General features: G+C 49.5%; 2 protein-coding genes across 4 annotated transcripts in view; both read left to right on the top strand.

Moving 5' to 3' along the window:
- The window catches only part of MDGA2 (MAM domain containing glycosylphosphatidylinositol anchor 2), a 340,836-nt gene that overhangs the window by 161,668 nt on the left and 160,322 nt on the right, over window positions 1-18,846 (top strand). For all 3 annotated transcript variants that reach the window (XM_048949134.1, XM_048949136.1, XM_048949137.1), the window contains exon 6: window positions 12,964-13,233. In XM_048949134.1, the coding sequence (XP_048805091.1) occupies window positions 12,964-13,233 (270 nt within the window). The remainder of the gene's footprint in view (window positions 1-12,963; window positions 13,234-18,846) is intronic.
- LOC125695085 (inositol 1,4,5-trisphosphate receptor-interacting protein-like 1) lies at window positions 7,527-10,048 on the top strand. The gene has a single exon (XM_048949175.1). It carries the CDS (start codon window positions 7,527-7,529, stop codon window positions 9,171-9,173), a length of 1,647 nt encoding a protein of 548 aa, XP_048805132.1. The 3' UTR covers window positions 9,174-10,048.

Here is an 18,846-nt window from a genome sequence, read left to right as displayed (position 1 = left end):
AAGACTGCTGCTTTCACATCCATTGAACGTCAGTGTCAGACCTTTGATCAGGAGATGTTCCCATTCTCTCTGCCAGTGACTCCAAGGCAGCTCTGTCTGAACGGGAACCATTCTGTTGTAGAGCCAGGTTGTCACACTGGAGGCTCTTGGTATGCTGGTGCTGTTAAGCATGTATTTTAGGGTGCTGATGATCACTTAATGACTTCGTGCTGGATCTGGCAAGCTTATGCTCCAGTCATTAATCAGCTTGTTGTATGCTGCTATTGGTGAGGACAGGTATAGGTTGTAGACTCATTTTATAGTTAATCTCCGTCTGTATGCCAACAGCGTCTAACCCATCTTGTGTGCACATGTTAATACTGAAAACAGACTGGTTCCATTCGGATTTCTCCGTGGTGCCTGGATGTGCCTGCATTCTGCCCTGCTGCACTCAGCACTGCACTGTCACAGCTCCACCAGGACCTCGCAGCCAGGCTCTGCAGCCCTCTGGAACACACTGGTGCATGAGTGATGCTTGCAAGCAAAAACCTCTGAACTGAGGTCCCTTTAAAAAGGATGCAGCTGCAGTCTGAATGGGAGCCCTGCCGGCTTCCCTCTCCATGAGTAGGGCCTTGTTTGGTTCAGGGCAGGGCTCGCAGCGGCTCTGCAGCTCCCTTTGTGCCCCAGCAACCCAACCAGGGCTCCAAAATGTGGGGCTGGCACACGGAAACCCCTGCTGCTAAAGGGCGGCAAAGATGCAGAGCTCTTTTGAAAATGGAGGCTGTTCTCATTACAGTGTCCAAATAGGATGTTTGGAAAGCTTGTTCCACGCGCTCACCCATGGAAATATTTACCAAAGCTTGCTATTTTTTCTAACAGTTTATTTTTCCCATCAGATAGCTGAAGGTTTCTACTGGGCAGGTTGCCTGGCTGAGCTCGCGGGTGCTGGGGGGAAGGCTCCTGGGTGAGGATGCTTTGCTGGTCCAACCTGCATGGCCCTGTGCTGGTCTTGTTTAATAATGAAATCAAGATTGATTCCTTAGGAGGAAGGTTTTCACTCAGAAGGAGGTGAGGCACTGGCACAGGTTGCCCAAGGAGGCTGTGGATGCCCCATCCCTGCAGGCACTCAAGGCCAGGCTGGATGTGGCTCTGGGCAGCCTGGGCTGCTGGTTGGTGACCTGCACACAGCAGGGGGTGGAATGAGCAGGAACTGGATCAGCATTGTGCTCCTTTGCAACCCAGGCCATTTTATGATTCTGTGATTCTATGATTGGGGCCATAAGTCATTGGCTTAGTGTCACTGCAGTATGCTTCTTTTCAGGTGACCTGAGCTGAAACCATGTGAACACTGTTTGGTGAGGATGTGAGGGTCTTCATGAGCCTCAAAATGCTCAGCTTACCTCTGCTTTGTCCATTAAAAAGTGAGAGGCACAGTGTCAGGCGTGGCTCCTGCTTTGTTTCAGGAAAGCAGGCTGGGCTGTAAAGCAGAAGGGAGCTTGGCTTACACGGTGCTTGCTGTCATGGGTGGTGTGGGAGCCACTGAGTGAAACCACTTGGAAGTCAGAGGCTGATCCAGCACACACAGCGCCTAGCAGACTTCTGCCAGGAATACACGGTGACATATGCAGTGTTTTGCTGAAAAAGTGATGGCTTTTTCAATAGTGTCATTTTCATATGAGTCAGATCTTCTGGAGAGGTCTTTATCTCCTCTTCCTTCTGACTCAGTTACATGATTTGCTGCTCTTAACGAAATACTGCAGCTCAGGCTGGGGCTGCCCCATGGGTGTCCTGTTTGGGGTCCAATCCTGGTAGATGCTTTACGAATGCAAATGATGCATAAACTCCTGCGTAGTTCCTTTAGGCAAGAACCAGCAGGAGACCTTTCAAAAGGGTATAAAAGCAGCACAGTGGACAGATATGTATTACTCTGTCCACCTGTTTGACAAAAATATATATATTGTTTTATACCCTGAAGCACGGGTTTTAATAGTCCTTCAATAATGTTTTGATATAATCATCAACTACTATAATTGCTCTGGATCATCTTGTCATCTTTATAAATGTCTGCTCCATTTTTTCATTATGTTGGACCAAAAATATAGTGTGGCAATGCATTACACAGGTCTGTTTTGTGCTATATGTGTGCTTAGCCCTGGAAGTTTACCAGTAAATAAGAGACATGAAAAATCCAATTTAGAGAGAGGATTAGGCCAAAATTTCAGTTTCCTGAAGCTAAAGTGATCTGAGAGGTATTATGGAACTCTGGGATCAGTGAGAGGTTGGCACAGGTATGTTGTTACAAATGGCACTTTCTGCCCTTTAACGTCCATGGGCTCCTGAAGGATTTGTAAATCCTTGTCCTAAAGGTGGATGAGGCTTGCACATCTCCTGCCACATGAATATTACTTGTGCAGATGGAACATATCTCTGGGCTCTGTCTGCAGTCTTCCCCCCAGGACAGAGCAATCCCACATGGAGGGGGACTTGCCAGGGTATAGCTGAAGGTAGGTGGCAGATAAGATGAATTGCCTTCTGGCAATTTGAAACCAGAACAAGGAGAGATTTCATATGATAGTGAGCTCCACTTCCTCATATCAAACCCGAGCTGGTGCTAAGCCTTCTAACAGCTATTGTTTTGGACCATTTAGAAGAGAGAGTCCAATTCAGTGTTTCCTGTCCATGCTGTTACCTGGAGGTTTTTTGCTCTCATTACTCCTTTCTGTGCTAATCTTTGGGATGCTGCATTGCTGCAGCATCACTGAGGAGCAGTTAGAGAATCATAGAATCATAGAAACACAGAATGGCCTGGGTTGCAAAGGAGCACAATGCTCATCCAGTTTCAACCCCCTGCTATGTGCAGGTCACTAACCAGCAGACTAGGCTGCCCAGAGCCACATCCAGCCTGTACTGCAGTACTGCAGATGGGGCCACACGAGCTGAGTAGAGAGGGACAATCACCCCCCTCTCCCTGCTGGCCTTCCTTTTTTTAATGCAGAGGTATTCCTGTGCTTAGCATTTCTGAATGGACCCAGCAAAGAAGACTGCAGAAGGTCTATGTGTTGATAATTAGCCCAAGTTAATTACCTGGTCTCCCAGCATGTGACTAAACTCATGTTTTAGCCCTGTTCTTTGCCATGTTCTGATGTGGCACACAAGCAGCTGCCAGTTGAGTCCCACCTTTCCTGTCTTTGGCTGAAGAGGGGAAATCAGCATGCACTGAGAGTGCACTGAGAGCAGAGATGTGCTCTCACAAATGCCCATGTGTTGGGCTGGCAGCAACCAGCATGGAGGGATGGATTCCAGGGGGGGTCTCATCTCCAGGCCAGAGTTCAGCAGCACACATGTGACATTCAGTCAGAGCAAATCCCATCACTGGTGGCACCACAAAGCTGAAAGAAAGAGGCTTTGTGTTATAGGAGCATTGCCGGGTGGCGCTGATTGCATATAGGCAAAGAAATACCAAAATAGTAAGTCAGAGCTCCCATAGTTTTATACTGTGTTCACAACAGATATTTGACCCCTTATTTGCTACGTTGAGCTTCGTTTGCTGGAAACCTTCATCTCTCTTCTAAATGATTTTTCTGTGGTTTGAATCAGGCTTTTAATGGGAGTCAGTGACTGCGCTGCTGGATTTTTGTTTGTGTTTACCTGTTTGTGTGTGGGATAGGTTGTAGTTAAGTGAAATGCATGGTGTAAGCAAAGAGAGATTGCTGTATGCAAACCATAATTTTCATGTACTTACTGTTTGGAGTGCTGATGAAAGGGATGTATCACAGCATTTTTATCACGTCAGCTGCTCTCTCTGTCTCACTACCTGAAGGGTGGCAAAGGGCCCCTTTCATCTGGAGGATTATGAAGCCATTATGGTAAACAGCAGCACCTGCTTGGGTTGACATTGTTGGAGCTTTCATCTTTTCTTGGAAGTTTTGAAGCATTCTTTGTGGTTCTCTTGTTCCCTGCTTCGTGACTTGATGTTTAGTGAGAGCAGGGAAGAGCAGCTTCTTGTTGGAGTTGTTCAGCAAAAGTCATTAATGCAGGGTGGGGAGGGGCCAGCTGAGTGCTTCCATAGCCATCCCCGAGGTTGGGGATGTCCCTACAGGTCTGGAGCTCAGTTCGGGCTGCATAGAGGGTGCCTGGATCCCTGCTTCTGCTGCTTTCACCCAAACAAATGCACCTTAAGAATGAAATGCAACATGCCGCTTGGTTTCATACCTCTAATCCCAGAACATGACTCCATCCACTAGTTGATGAAATTGACATCAGGGGACTTAGCAAAGAGACACTGACACAGTCAATAGGCAGTGCTGCCAGTTTCTGCCTGCACTTCTAGCCAAGCACCCAGCCTTGCCACCATCACGCCGGCTTCCTGAGCTCAGTCATTTACTCTGGGGAGTGCCTCCAGGGCCTGGAGCGTGCAGGAATGGAGCAGGAGGCTGTACGTGTTGTTCTGTGCTCTTAGGGGTTTCCCTGGCTGGGCCATTGCATGTTCTCTGCTTGCCCTCTGAACGCAGACAGAGCCGGATCCTGGTGGGCGAGTGCCAAAGAAAACTCTTAGTTTGTAGCCGAGTCTCATACTTGCCCTCATGATATTCTTTTAATATTGAAATAAGATTCGTATATAAAGCAGAGCACATAAAAATATATCTCTAGTAATGGTGACAGTGAAATGTCATTTTTGGATGGAGCGTTTTTATTTCCTTTCATTTTTAGTCTCACCTTTTTTAGTTTTCTATCCTCAGATTTTGCCCAGAATTTCCAACCGATGGAAATATAAGCCCATGTTTATTTAGCACTGCTGCTTTTTCTGTCCTAGCAATATGGATTTAGACATTGGCTCATCCTTTATGTAGTTTAGAGAATGCCTTCAAGAAAAGTCCTAATCCAGCAAAGGTGGATTCCTCAAAAAAAAAGTATATCTCAGATCGCAAGAATAAAGGAGAAAAGGATCTTTGCTGTGTTCTGCCTCTTCCAAGCATGCAAAATTTTTCAGAGGGTGGTAACTCTGGCACTTGGTCTTGCTGAACCTCATCCCATTGGCCTCAGCCCATTGACTGGCCTGTCCTGGTCCCTCTGTAGGGCTTCCATACTCTCAAGCATATCAACACTTCCTAACAACTTGCTGTCATCGAGGTGCACTGGATAGATGCATAATGCAAGGAGCTTTGACTGGACTGCCTACAGAGCAACCTGCATCAGTGATTCTCTGAGCAGCAACAGCAGTGCCTCACATGTGGAAGCTGACCAAATCGCAGAACGGGAACAGGATACAAACTGGTTGAGGAGCTGCTTCCTGGACATTTCCAGCACTCCGTTTTGGTAAAGGCCTTTGCTAAGCACAGTGACCTGAGATAAACGTACAGTCAAGTTTAGCATGCCTGAGAGGTGGATCTGGAGAGGAGGAGGTCAGAAGTGCTCCAGTATTATCATGATGACTGGCTTCCCAGTTGCCTCCCTTGTTGTTGCGCTGCGTGGCTCTGAAAGGCACCAGCCTGGAGCTCTGGCTGCAGGGCCCTGCCAAATGCAGGAAATCATCAGGCAACCAGGGACTGGTGAAATTCGGAAATCTGAATGCTGAGGAAGCGTCCAGGAAAGAATAAGCTCTGCTTCACTGGGTCACACAGCTTCTGTCAGTTATTAATATTTATTAATATCCTTGTTACCGGAAACAGAGAAGGAGAGAGAGTGTCTTCTCTGGAGTCATTCAAAACCCTCCTGCAGTACCTTTATTACACATCCTATGCTAGGGAACCTGCTGTAGCAGGGAGTTTGGTCTAGGGGATGTCCTGAGGTACAAATGACTTCTAGCCCTGACGATCCAGGATCTCCCCTGCCTTCGGGGAGGTGCCTCAGGCCTTACGTTGCTGTAGTCTTCACACCCATGGCTGGGAGCCTTGTGCTGCATGCAGCAAGGTATGCAGGTGAAGCACAGTTGGTCTGACAGCTGCCATCATTCAGCACTGGTGAGTCCGCACCTCGAGTACTGTGTTCAGTTTTGGGCTCCTCACTACAGGAAAGATGTTCAGGTCCTGGAGTGTGTGCAGAGAAGGGCAACGAAACTGGTGAGGGGTCAGGAGGACAAGGCTTATGAGGAACGGCTGAGGGAGCTGGGATTGCTTAATGTGGAGGAGGCTCAGCGGAGACCTCACAGCACTCTACAACCTCCTGAAGGGAGGTTGTGGTGAAGAGGGATTTGGCCTCTTCTCCCAGGCAACGAGCAGGACACGGGGCAGTGGCCACAAGTTGTATCAGAGGAGGTTTAGATTAGACATAAGGAAGAACTATTTCTCTCAGAGAGTGGTCAGGCTCTGGAATGGCTGCTCAGAGAGGTGGTGGAGTCGCCGTCCCTGGCAGTGTTCAAGAGGCGTCTGGATGATGTGCTGCGTGATATGTTTTAGTGCTGGTGGTGGCAGTGGTGATGAGGAGATGGTTGGACTCGATGATCTGGTAGGTCGTTTCCAACCTTGTGATTCTATGATTCTATGATCATGCTCCCATCCTACAGGGCCATCTCCTTAGCTGCCAGAGCACTCAATGCCTATGGGGCTGCCTTGGTTCAGCGCTCACAGGCTCCCAGCCCAGCCTTTCTCTGTTAGCCTTCGAGAAATATTCCTGCCTCGTGCACGTGTGATTCTGTAACATGGAGCAGACGCTGCTCAGTGGGCAGCGGCAGTTGCTCCTACATATTTTCTCTACAGCAACACCTCACCCAAAGGAGCCAGAGCCCGTGCAGCTGCAGAGGCCGCTGCACACAGGGGCATCCTAATATTCATTGTCAGAGCCCTTCTAGCAGCCCGGCTCGAGCCAGCCAGCCTTTGGCTCAGAGCACCTTCAGACCACCAGAGGCTGAGGGAGCAGTCAGCAAAGGGCCGCGTGACATCAGGTGCGCAGATCTTGACACGACTGTCACCAGCCTTCAGCTTTGCTCCCTCTGTGGCATATCAGCACTAAGATGAGTTTTGTGCATAGTTTGAAAATTCTTACGTTTCCTGAGGAGTGACAGGACTCCAAATGAATTTCAAGGGACTGTGTATTTGGAACGTAACCAGTGGTGTCACATGAGGAGCACAGCATCCATGTAACGTGTCACCCGATTTTCTTTTTGAGAAAGGCCTGGGGGGCTCCTGCCTGCTCTGTACAGGGTATCCCCATGAGCCATGGCTGTGGCCGCCCAGGGCAGCTGAGGGAGAAGGGCCAAAGGGTGGGGTCGCGCTGCCCGTTTGTGACATCACATGGAATGCATAGCATCACAATGCAGGGGATGGCTTTAGGGCCGCTGTCAGGCAGCGCGGCTGCAGTTTGACCTAGGCCATTGGTGAGTGCAGCAGCAGGGGAAGGTCGGGCTGGATGAGGGAAGTGGTGCAAACGCCGGCCCCTGTGGAAGTGCCACGGGCAGTGCTTGGAACCGTCCCCGCCAGCCCTGGCCTCGCTCCCTGCTGCCACCCAGCTCCCTCGTACCCACTGCTCCTCCCCAAGCACAGGGCCATGCAGCTGCTGGCCCCGCTCCTTCCCAGTCCCACTGAGCCCCTCTCTCCCATCTCTTGCAGATCATGGCTTTCGTCCTTATTCTCGCCTTGTTGGTGAGGGCTCTTAGTGACAATGCGGTCATGCTCGAGGGCGTGCAGCAGCAGGAGGTCAATCTGCGAGAGCAGATGACACAACTGCAGCACGAGACAGAGCAATGGAATGTGGAGCAGAGATGGGTGGACGTGCCAGCTCTGCTCTTTACTGTGCTGAATTACTGGAGGATCTGGTTCTGTATGGGACTGTTTTTCCTGCTCTTTTGGAACATGTGGGAGTCCGAAAAAATGAACCAGCACCATGATAGCAGCAGTGAAGAGGACAGCTCCAGCAGCAAGGAGGAGGCAGCGGGGGCAGAGCAAAAGGAAGAGGAACAGGAGAAACAGGTGGAACAGGTGGAAAAGGTGGAACAGGAGAAAAAGGTGGAGCAGAAGGAAAAGCTGGAGCAGAAGGAAAAGCTGGAGCAGAAGGAAAAGGAGAAACAGGAGGAAAAGGTGGAACAGGAGGAACAGGAACAACAGGACGAGGTGGACTTCTACAGAATACCCTGGACCAGATTTATTGCAGAGCGTGCTCTTCTAAAGGCACAAGGAAGGCCGTCCAGATGCCAGCTCGTGGAGGAGCTGATGAGCGACCTCCTGCTGGCCTGCAGATTTGTCTGGTCAAACAGTTTCTATCCAATCCTGCGGTCTGCCATCGGGGTGGGCAGCGCCTTTGAAGGCTGGAGTCCCCGGGAGGAGGACACTGTGTACCGCCTGCTCGTGCCTGTGGAGGCCCCCCGCGGGCACATCTTCCACCTGGAGCTGTATGATGAAGAGGACGAGCTGGCAAGGAACCCCCGCATCCGCGTGGAACTGAAGTGCATGTGCGAGAGGGAGCAGCAGCTGGGGGACCTGCTGTGCTTCCTCCACCACCCTGTGGAAGACCTGGTCCAAAATCAGGACCCCAGCCTCCTACAGACCCTCTGCACTGACGCCTACCTGGATGTGGAGAAAATCGTCACCTGGTTCAGGGTACAGGTGGCAACAATCTGGAACACCACCCTTCAGGCAGACGCCTACAACCTAAAGGTGCTGCCCTCCAGACGCTCCTGTAAGCTCCAGCTGACAAACGCCTCCAGCGGGGAAAAAATCCTGGTTGAGCTGCTGTTCGGGGTGCAGCAAGGCAACTCGGACATCTTCCTGAGCAGCCAGAACACAGAGGCCGGCTTTACGCCCAGCACCACATGGCCGCAGAGCTGTGCTGTGGCGGAAATGAAGTACTTCCAGTACTTGCTCCAGAAGGCTGGAGAGAACAGCGTCATCCAGAGCTGCCTGAGGTTCTTAGCCCACACCCTGGTGGGCATGGGCTTTTCCAACTATGTCCTCAAGACTCTCGTCTTCCACCTCGTGAACATCATCCCTTTGGGGAACTGGCAAAGGAGGAATTTCCTCAGTCGGCTGGAGAGTATCCTGCAGTACCTGCACTTCTGCCTGAAGTACAAACGCCTGGTCCACTTCTTCATTGGCAATAAGATGATGCCCGACGAGGTTATCCTGCCGCACAGCTTCCGGACAGCCACCCCGCTCAACCTCTTCCAGCACCTGGAGGACGACCCGGACGCCGAGTCCAGGGCACTGCGTGACTTCAGGGTGCTGAGAGATCGCCTCCTCAGACTGCTGCTGTTTGGACGCTGAGAGAGTCCTTTGGCTGAACTCTTCTCTCTTTTTGGCTCTAAGCTCACATGCTGTGAGCAATAAGACTCTGGCCTGTCTAGGAGGCCAGAGGTGGGTGTTGCCATGTGGCAGTCAGCACCAGTTTGTGGACAAAAGCTGTCATTCCAACGACAGCTGACTCGACCTCTTGGGACTTGACTTCTAAGTTTGTACTGTCATTGGAAAAAGTCGTTGCTGTGGTCGTCGTCATCACCCGAACAACAACCTCCGACGGCCCATCGCTACTGAGGATCAACATCTGAGCTACGAGTTACGCTGGAGACCCAGTGGTGACTCATTGTCTCTGTCTCTTGCTATCTACAGAGACTCCTTGCTTTTATTTCCAATCTCTTTTCCATCGCCCGACCTACCTTTCCATCTCCCTAGGCAACTAGGATTCGCAATAAACTGGTCGGGCCAACATTTGACCTGTTGTGTCTTAATTTTGCCGTCGTGTGCACAGATATTAAAAGAACCTCCTAAATCTCCCTCCTATAAATTGGAGCAAGACAGCCTTCGTGTGCAGAGCTCTGCTTGCCGGGAGCACCGCACACGGCAGCCGTTCCCTGCTACCACACCGTGAGGAGCCGGACCCCGTGCAGCTGAAGAGGTGTCTGCACAGAGCTTCTAACAGAGACTCCTGTTACAGCTGGGCAGGGACCGCCCGGCCTCTCCGAGAGCCGCGTCCCTTTTGTTCCGGGAGCTTTGGCCTCTGCACAAAAGCCAAGAAATGCCTTGCTCAACTCAGAGCTGTGTTTGAGTGTGACCTGTGCAAGGAGGGACTGCAGCGTCAGCTGCACAGTGCCGTGGTGAGACGGCTTCAGAATACTGCCATGACGGGAGAGTCCACCGTCCCCTGGGGCAGTGAGATCTGTGCTCGGTCACCTCAATTTCAGAGGATGCTCTGTGATGTTCAACCAGCCTCGTGTGTCCTTTTAGGGAGAAAAAGGTGTCCTTTTTATCAGAAAAAAAGCTTTCATGCTTGGTTCCTCCCTTCCCACTCTGGGAATTGAAGCCCTTGACGCCTTCCCTGCCCTGGCAGTTACGCTGACCGTTACAACGGCCCTCCGGGCCCCGCGTACTCTGCCTCAGCGCTGCCTCTCCTCAGAGGGGAGGGGAGGGCACCTGGGGCCTCCTCTCCCTCCTGCCTTTGGACTCGGCAGTTTTGGCTGCAGTTTGGCCCGTCAGGGAAAGGGCCGGCAGCCTGCGCAGGGAGACGGGGAGCCACAAAGCTTAGGATCCTAGAATCACTCAGGCCAGAAAGAGAATTGAGATCCCCGAGTGCAACCGCACCCCACCATGCCCACTGCCCACCTCCCTCAGTGCCACATCTCCAAGGCTCTGCAACACCTCCAGGCAGGTGACCCCACCGCTCCTGGGCAGCTGTGCCTGTGCTAACTGCTCCTTCTGACGAGGTCTTTCCTAACATCGAACCTGAACTTCCCCTGGCCCTACTCAGGGACACCCCTCTCATCCTGTGGCTGTTACCCAGGAGCAGATGCCGATCCCTCCCTCGCTCCCAGCTCCTGTCAGGGAGCTGTAGAGAGCAGCAAGGGCTCCCCTGAGCCTCCTCTTCTCCATGCTGACCCACCCAGCTCCCTCAGCCCTGTGCTCCAGAGCCCTCCCAGCTCCATTCCCCTCTCTGCACACGTTCCAGGGCTTCAATGTCCAGCTGGCAGTGAGGGGCCAGCACTGAACGCAGCGCTCGAGGTGCAGCCTCACAGTGCTGAGTGCAGAGGGACATTGCCCTTCTGCTGCTGACCGCACTGCTGCTGACACAAGCCAGGAATGCCGCTGACTTTCCTGGCCACCTGAGCACACTGTTGGCTCGTGTTCAGCGGCTGTTGCCCACCACCCCCAGGACTTTTTTCCTCTATGCAGCTCCCAGCCACTCAGCCCCAATCTGCGGTACGTCTTGGGGTTGGTGTGAGTGAAGCACACGACCCGACCCTTTATTCTGCTGGATTACTGGAAGCTCTGCTTCTGTACCGGACTGTTCTTCTTGCTCTTTTGGAACATGTGGCAGTCCCTAAAAAGGAACCAGCACAATGATAGCAGCAGTGAGGAGGACAGCAAGGAGGAGGAGGTAAGGGGTAAGCATGAGGAAGAGGAACAGGTAGAACAGGTGGAACAGGTGGAACAGGAGAATGAAAACTGTCACCTTCCACCCTGTGGAAGACCTGGTCAGGGAGGTGATTGTTCCCCTCTTGTGAAGCCCCATCTGCAGCACTGCGTCCAGGCCTGGTGCCACCAGTATAGGAAGGACGTGGAGCTCTTGGAGCGGGTCCAGAGGAGGGCACTGAGATGAGCAGAGGGCTGGAGCAGCTCTGCTATGAGGAAAGGTTGTGGGAAGTGGGCTTGTTCAGTTTGGACAAAAGAAGGCACCGGGGAGACCTCATGGTGGCCTTCTGTTACTGGGTTATCCTTAATAAAAGTCCGTGAGGGGGCACAGGATCCGGAAAGAAGAGGGAAAAAAAAAGGGACCGGTTTGGCACTACCCGGCCGGCCCCGGGCCACGTGCGCGGCGGGAGAGGGGAAAGGGCAGAGAGCTGTCCGGTGGTTTTAACAAAGAGAAAACACAACGGCAACGATCTGAGATGGAAGGGTCATGTACTGAATTTAACTAAATCAAACAAAACGAGAGAGACAAGAGTATAAAAAAATGAGAGTCAAACCGCGATAGTGGCAAAGCACGCGGCGAGCTGAGACGGCTGAGCCGGGCCGCACGGAGAGAGGCAGCCGCTCCGCCTCCTGTCCGCAGCTCCAGCCTCTGCCGGCCAGGTCCTCCGGGGGTGCCGCCCCCTCCCCTCCCATCAGGTTACTGAAAGAGTCCTCAACAGTAAAGGGAACCAGAACATTAACTCGTTAACTCCCGCTGGTCCACGTGATGTTCTGATGTGGAAGACTGACAACAAAAAATCATGGAAGTGCAACACTTGCCAGTATTTCAATGGAACATATAGACAGGAGGGGGAACGGCTATTTACAAGGGTGGATAGTGATAGGACAGGGGGGAACTGAGACAGGGGAGGTTTAGGTTGGATGTTAGGAGGACATTTTTCACCAGAGGTTGGTGAGGCAGTGGAACAGGTTGCCCAAGGAGGCTGTGGATGCCACATCCCTGGATGGGGATTCAGGGCCAGGCTGGATGTGGCTCTGGGCAGCCTGGGCTGCTGGTTGGCGACCTGCACATGGCAGGGGGTTGGAACTGGATGAGCACTGTGCTCCTTTGCAACCCAGGTCATTCTATGATTCTTTGATTCTATGATGTTGTCCCCACAGAGGTGGCTCGTCCCGACTCAGCAGACACAGCTCAAACTAGAGATTCCTCTTTGTTTTCAGCCAAGTCCCAGGATGTTCATCAGGAGGCGGGAGGATTAAGAGGGCTGGTTTTCAGCAGGGAGGATCTCACTGGAAGAGAGCAACACGTTTTCTGTGCCAAAGGAAATTCTTCCTAATGCTTTTCTTCCAAGGCTGAAAATCCTGTGTGCTGGCACACGTCCCATACAACATGCATTCCTTCCCAAGCACAGTCACAGGGTTGCTGTTAGCAAAAAGCCCCACCTGCGGTTTGACAGTAAGGGAAAGGAGATGCCTACACAGCAGGGAGCAGGGCAGGGTGAGGAGCATAGGCACAGAAGCAGGAAGATGGGGAACCAGCCCTCCCACAGGGTTTGCTAAGAGGTCAGTGGATCTGACTGTGCTTGGCAGGACTGAGTGACAACACAGACATCACTCCGCTACACCTTCCTCTTCCCCTTGTGTCTTGCAGCATCCCCTTCTATTAAACTCCTGGTGGATGACCCGATAGTGGTGAACCCTGGAGAAGCGGTCACCCTGGTTTGTGTGACGACAGGAGGGGAGCCAGCCCCCAGCCTGACATGGGTGAGGTCTGCTGGCGGCCTGCCTGAGAAGACCGTCCTCAATGGTGGAACACTGACCATACCTGCCATCGCATCGGAGGATGCTGGCACCTACAGCTGCGTCGCCAATAACAACGTTGGAAATCCTGCAAAAAAATCCACCAACATCATCGTCAGAGGTAAGCTGAGCTGGGAAACCAGCAGCCTTTACTTTGGACTTCAAATTGAACCGTAATCTGGCAGGACAGCTGTGTGCACGAAGGGGTGTCCTATCTTTCTAAACACATTTCTGGTCATTTCTAATGATGCGTGAGATTAATTGGTGCTGACTTAAGATAGCCAGTGGCTCTTGTGGTAGGTCCAAAGCCCATAGTTGGACCAAGGGTGCAGTGGAACCCCTTTGCACCACAATGATGCAGCAGTTCTACTCAAACCAGAGATGAACGCTTGCCAAAGGCCACGATGTGCATTGCGTGTGATGGGAAGACTTGGCCATCCTCTGCACACCCCCTTTCAGCAGTGCCTTCCAGGCAAGAGCCACGGCAGAGTATCTCTCCTAGTGGCCATGAGATCCAGGAGGTGTCATTTCCTACTTCACCCTTTTCTTCCTCCTCATCAGCTGAGTGTGATACAGAAATGAAGGCTGTTGTGCACGCTGTGAGTCTGCTGCCATCAGATGACTGCTCCCTGGGTAGGAGCTTTAGATTAGTATCTATGCTTTAATTATGCAAAATAGTAGGATAAATGTCTGTCTTAGATAAAAAGAAAAGAGGAGTGCTTGCAGAGCAATTACTGCGAGGTGGAAAGAAACTCTCCCCACTTGTTTATTGCTTTCTGGATAACCCCAGGGATGTGGCCAGTTGGTTTGAAGGAAGAGTTCACTTGGCTGGTGGGCATCACCTGAGTGGATTAATGTACCTGAAGCGAGCAGTTCATCTGAAACTAATTTTCTATAATCTAATCTATGAATGCTACTGAAACACCTTATGGGAACTTTAAATAATGCCATGTGATTAATCATACTTAGGAGAAACTGCTATATAAGGAGCCAGTGGTGTGAGTATTTTATGAGAGCCATAACCCCTGTTCTCTTCGTGTTGCCCAACATATTACACTCTACAGCAGGATGGTGAATTGGAAGCTATTTCTGTTCAGGGGGTCAGGGAGAGAGCGTCGCATCAGCCTCGGTCTGCAGGAGTTTATCAGGAGAAGTCCACAGATTTATTTGTAATACGGTATTTCCATTTGAAGTTTTTGACATTTGGCTTAGGGGGTTTGTTGTCAAGAGGCAAAAGCAGTGTTGTTTCAAGAACACAGCATCGACATTAATTTGCTGTGATTTACAACGGTGATGAGGTTGGGAAGGGAAGGTGGGAGTGAAGCACTCGCTTGGAATAAGCAAAGGGAGAGGAAAGGCTTTGTGTGAAAAGAAATCTGAGCATTTTAATTGACCCAGCAGACAGCACCGGGGAGCCCAGAGGAGAAACCAAGTCCCTAGCTCCCTGCAGATACAAATTTCATGAGTCATAGCATAATAATGATATGCCCTCACATTTTTATTTATAGAAGCCCATGCCTATGAGATGCCTAGGAGCTGCAAAATGTTGAACAAAATATCATTAAAACATTTGAGGAAGGGTTTTTTTCTTCTTCTCTGCTGTACGGATGTTAAATCTGAGAAGGAAGCAGCACAAGGAACACTCCCCCATCCAGTCCTGCAGTGCAGCATCCCAGAACACTGCTGCTAGGATTTTCCCCTTCGCTATTATTTCTGATCAAGGAAAGGACTGTCGTTAAAAAACACTCTTTTTAATTCTGGTCTTATATTTATATGTATTAAAAGGAACATTGAGAAAAGTAGCAAAATACGAGAGGAATTTGTATCCAAGGCTGGATTTTGTTCCTCAGCACTTTCCCTGCAGCTCATTGCTGCTCTCTCTTTCATCTCTTTTTTTTGTTGTTGTTTATCAGAATTTTCACACCGCAGCTGAGGAGAAAGGAGTATTAACTTGACATGGCAACTGAGCCTTGCAGGAGAAGCATTTGATAATTGGAGTTTGCAGCATCTCTCAGGTTGGACTGCTGAGCCCAGGAATAGACAGTAATCCCCCAATCTTACGTAGATAGAAATGTAAAGATGTAAAAAGTGCCATCAGGGCTTGGATTAAATTTGTTCCTGTTAAAATTCACTAACTTTCGCCATGCTTTTATCTGAACGTTTCTTTTTTGTGTGTGTGCTTCATCCCATTGATGCCAGCTTATCTTCAGGAAGCTTTTGGCATTTTCCTGTCTTTGTAACTGCCCAAATTCATAAATGCCCCTCACACCTTCCTTTGAATCCATTGTGAATGATGCCACATGACTGCCACACAATTAAAAAAAAAGCAACCTAAAATCAGAGAGAGTCATTCAAAAAGAAAGAATAAGTACCTGAATGTCCAGGGTGTAAGTAATTGGCTCCTGGGACTGCTGTGAGGTGCACAAGCAGCAGAGGGGTAGCAGATGCCACTAATGATTTTGGTGCACTGATTTCTGTCAGCTCCCAGGACGGACCTGCAGCTTTCCAATGTTCATGTGCATTTAGATGTGTTCTGGTTTTTTGCTAGCACTCATTTTCCTGCCCTCCCAATGAGCATGGCATGGAAGATTTTTCTAAACTGGATGGACCAAAGCTGGCATTGCAACAAAGAACCCATTTAGTCATAACCATCTTTGGGTGTTGTTTTTTCTCTCCTTTGCCCTGTATGCTTTAAGCAGGAGATAAGTAAAAGATTCAGAGAACAATGCTTTTCCAGCTGGCACAGATGCCTCTATAACAAGGCCACGTGCCATTTAACTGGTGGAGCCACCATTTAGTGGGAAATGCAGTGAAATGCAGCTTTTGTGAAGAACGTCATTATCAGTTTAGCTCTACCCAAAATTATTGCAAAATGCTTCACTGCACCAAAGGAATTGTCATCTGTCAAGGTGTCTGGGATAAAGCAGAGATAGAGGGAGTGCTATCTCATTTCAGCAGAGCTGGCTGCTCACCAATTCTAATTATGAAAGTTTCTTTTGGAGTATTTTCTTTAGATTAGTGAGTTCTTTAAATGATTGCAAGGCTGCCAGCGTTTGAGTGTTGTTGGGTGTTCTCATCAGTGGCATCTCCACTTCCTGCTCTCAGGCTGATGAGCAGAGTAGCTTCCCTTAATGTATTTCTAGACAAAGCCATTCGAAAGCAGAGGAAGCTCTAAGGGAATCTTGATTCCTCTCATTTGATTAAGACTTGAAGTTTTTCTCCTTCTCTTTTTAAAAAAATAAAAAGCCTCAGGTAGCCAATCACATGCCACCCCTTCTGGACAAACAGAGCTCCCATCGACCTTCCAGTCTGATGTACAGATCTGTTGCTCCTCCTGCTTGGGTGATGTTCTGTTCTTCTGACTTTTCCCCTCTAATGCTATTTTTCTGACGTAGGAGAAGTCATTCATGATGAAGGCCAGGGAGATGGAAGTCTGATGTACTTCTTTCAGGGCACTTTCCAACCCTAAATACCTGTGTTGGATCACTTTCATCATGAATTTGTCACGATGCACCTTTGTTGGTTGCAATTCAAAGTAAATTACGGTTAGTCTTCTTAATGCATGTTTTTTAAGTCAGCCATTGGTGTTTCACCACCCTTGGACCAGCACACGTGGTGACATGGCTACTTCCTGATGTCCTTCACGTTCACGGCACTGCAGAAAGGCTTCAGGTTATTGTCAGGAGCTCAGCAGTTAAAGGCCTTGTTTCTGATATGGCCCCACACTCAGTTCCTCCCCGTGCTCAGGCATGGGATCTTGGACATCTGGCTTCTCCTGTGTCCCAGGAAGCATTTCTGGCCTGAGAGTTTCTTGGACTTTGCTCTTGGAGGTATTTCACTCCTTAAGATCCTTCTGTGTTTGTCTGGAGAAGGTACCACAAGGTATTAGAGTAGTGAAAAAGTAATATTGACCTTGTAAACGTCAAGATACTGCATAGGAACATCATCGTCACAGTGCCATTCTGTCTTTGGGTGACAACTGGGTGACAGTTTGGGTGTCAAAAGAGAAAAGGATCAAAGTAGTTATGTGGTGTATAACCTGGTGTAGGGAACCTGCTTTGGCAGGGGGGTTGGACTCGATGATCTCTGGAAGTCCCTTCCAACCCCTACAATTCTGTGATTCTGTGATATGCCTGTGCCTCCTAGAAAATCAAGATGTCTTCATCATGACACAAACTGGTACTCAAGTTATGAGAACATGGAAATAAAAATATTCCAAAAATGCAGTGAAGAAGAAAGTGACAAAAGAATCTCTCTGTAGATACCAGGATGTCACTGAAGAAGAAGGGATTTGGTAACAAGGGGTGTAGGGTGGCTCTTCCATCCAATAAGAGAGCAGAACTGCTGGGTCACATCTTAAAAAAACATCTGTGCATCACAATGGGAAAGTGGTAGAGCAATGTTTTACAGGTCATCAAACATGTAGCACTGATATTGTTGGGAAGGATGTTAACATACACGAGCTCAATTCTTTTGCCTCTTCAGCAAGTTCTCCCTTTACCTTCTTTAAACAGATTCCATTGTCTCCTTCATTGCAACTGCAGCATTATTTTAGTGCCATTTGACTCTGAGTCTGTGACTTTTCCTTTCTTTGAAGTGGAAACATAATGTCTAGAGTTAATTTTTCAAAGGGGTGGGATTCCCTGCCAGTTTAAATATAAAATGATAATTTTAAATAACCTGTGCTCTACATTAGCACAAAAGCTTTTGCTGAACAAAAAGCACTCTGGAGAAATGCAATTTAAGGCTGAGATTGCTGGAAGTACCAATCCCATTATGCCTTTAAAAACTATACATGAACTATGTAATAGCGATTGCTAAAAGGAAAGTAGAAAGGAAAAAAAAAAGACCAAGATTGAGAAATAAATTATATTTCTGTTACTTTTGTGTTAGATTAAAAATAAAAATAATATTGAAATCTGGCATTTCTGATGTGCACTCTTGCACTCCTGGCTTTCCCACTGTGGCTCTATTTATCCTTCTTATAGCTTCTCTGGAATTTCCCTTGTTGGCTTAGAGTGACTGCATGACCTAAAGTCTACAATGATGTCTCTGTGTACATCAGCATCTTTGCTGTCAGTCCTGAGAGACCCTCCAGTGTTGTTAATAATGGAAATGTGAGTAGGGCTGGTGGCCAAGTGCCAGAATAGAGCTGTGGCTCACAGATAGGTGCAAGAGGTGAGATTTGGCTTCTGGGAGTGCACTGGAGAGTCAGTGCCCATGGCAGCTGTTGGGTGCTGGCCAGCAGAGGAGTGCTGTGTCCATCTGATGTGCTTGATCCTTAGCTGGTATTGATAGGGGAGGGGAGAGGAGAGGAGAGGAGAGGAGAGGAGAGGAGAGGAGAGGAGAGGAGAGGAGAGGAGAGGAGAGGAGAGGAGAGGAGAGGAGAGGAGAGGAGAGGAGAGGAGAGGAGAGGAGAGGAGAGGAGAGGAGAGGAGAGGAGAGGAGAGGAGAGGAGAGGAGAGGAGAGGAGAGGAGAGGAGAGGGCTTGCTTGAGGGCTGATTAAAAGAAGAGTAATTTATTGGTGCCAAGGTTTGAAATTCATATTCAAGAATATGAGCCCTCCTGGATCATAGAATCCAGACACCTTTATCCCAAACATCCATCTTGCCTTATTTTGTCTCTTGCATCATTCTTTGTCGACAACATGACTAGCTCCAATTTCAGTAACTTTCTTCCAGTGCCCTCTCAGCTCACCCCAGGAGCCTCCCCCCATATCTCACTGCTCAGACA

Source organism: Lagopus muta, chromosome 6 (assembly GCF_023343835.1).
Source record: "Lagopus muta isolate bLagMut1 chromosome 6, bLagMut1 primary, whole genome shotgun sequence".
Taxonomy (NCBI): Eukaryota; Metazoa; Chordata; class Aves; order Galliformes; family Phasianidae; genus Lagopus; species Lagopus muta.
The sequence above is the reverse complement of the archived record's forward strand: the minus strand, read 5'-3'. Positions and strand labels throughout refer to the sequence as shown.

Excerpts from the sequence above, each read along its gene's own strand:
- LOC125695085 (XM_048949175.1), top strand. The coding sequence starts at position 7,527 with ATGGCTTTCGTCCTTATTCTCGCCTTGTTGGTGAGGGCTCTTAGTGAC.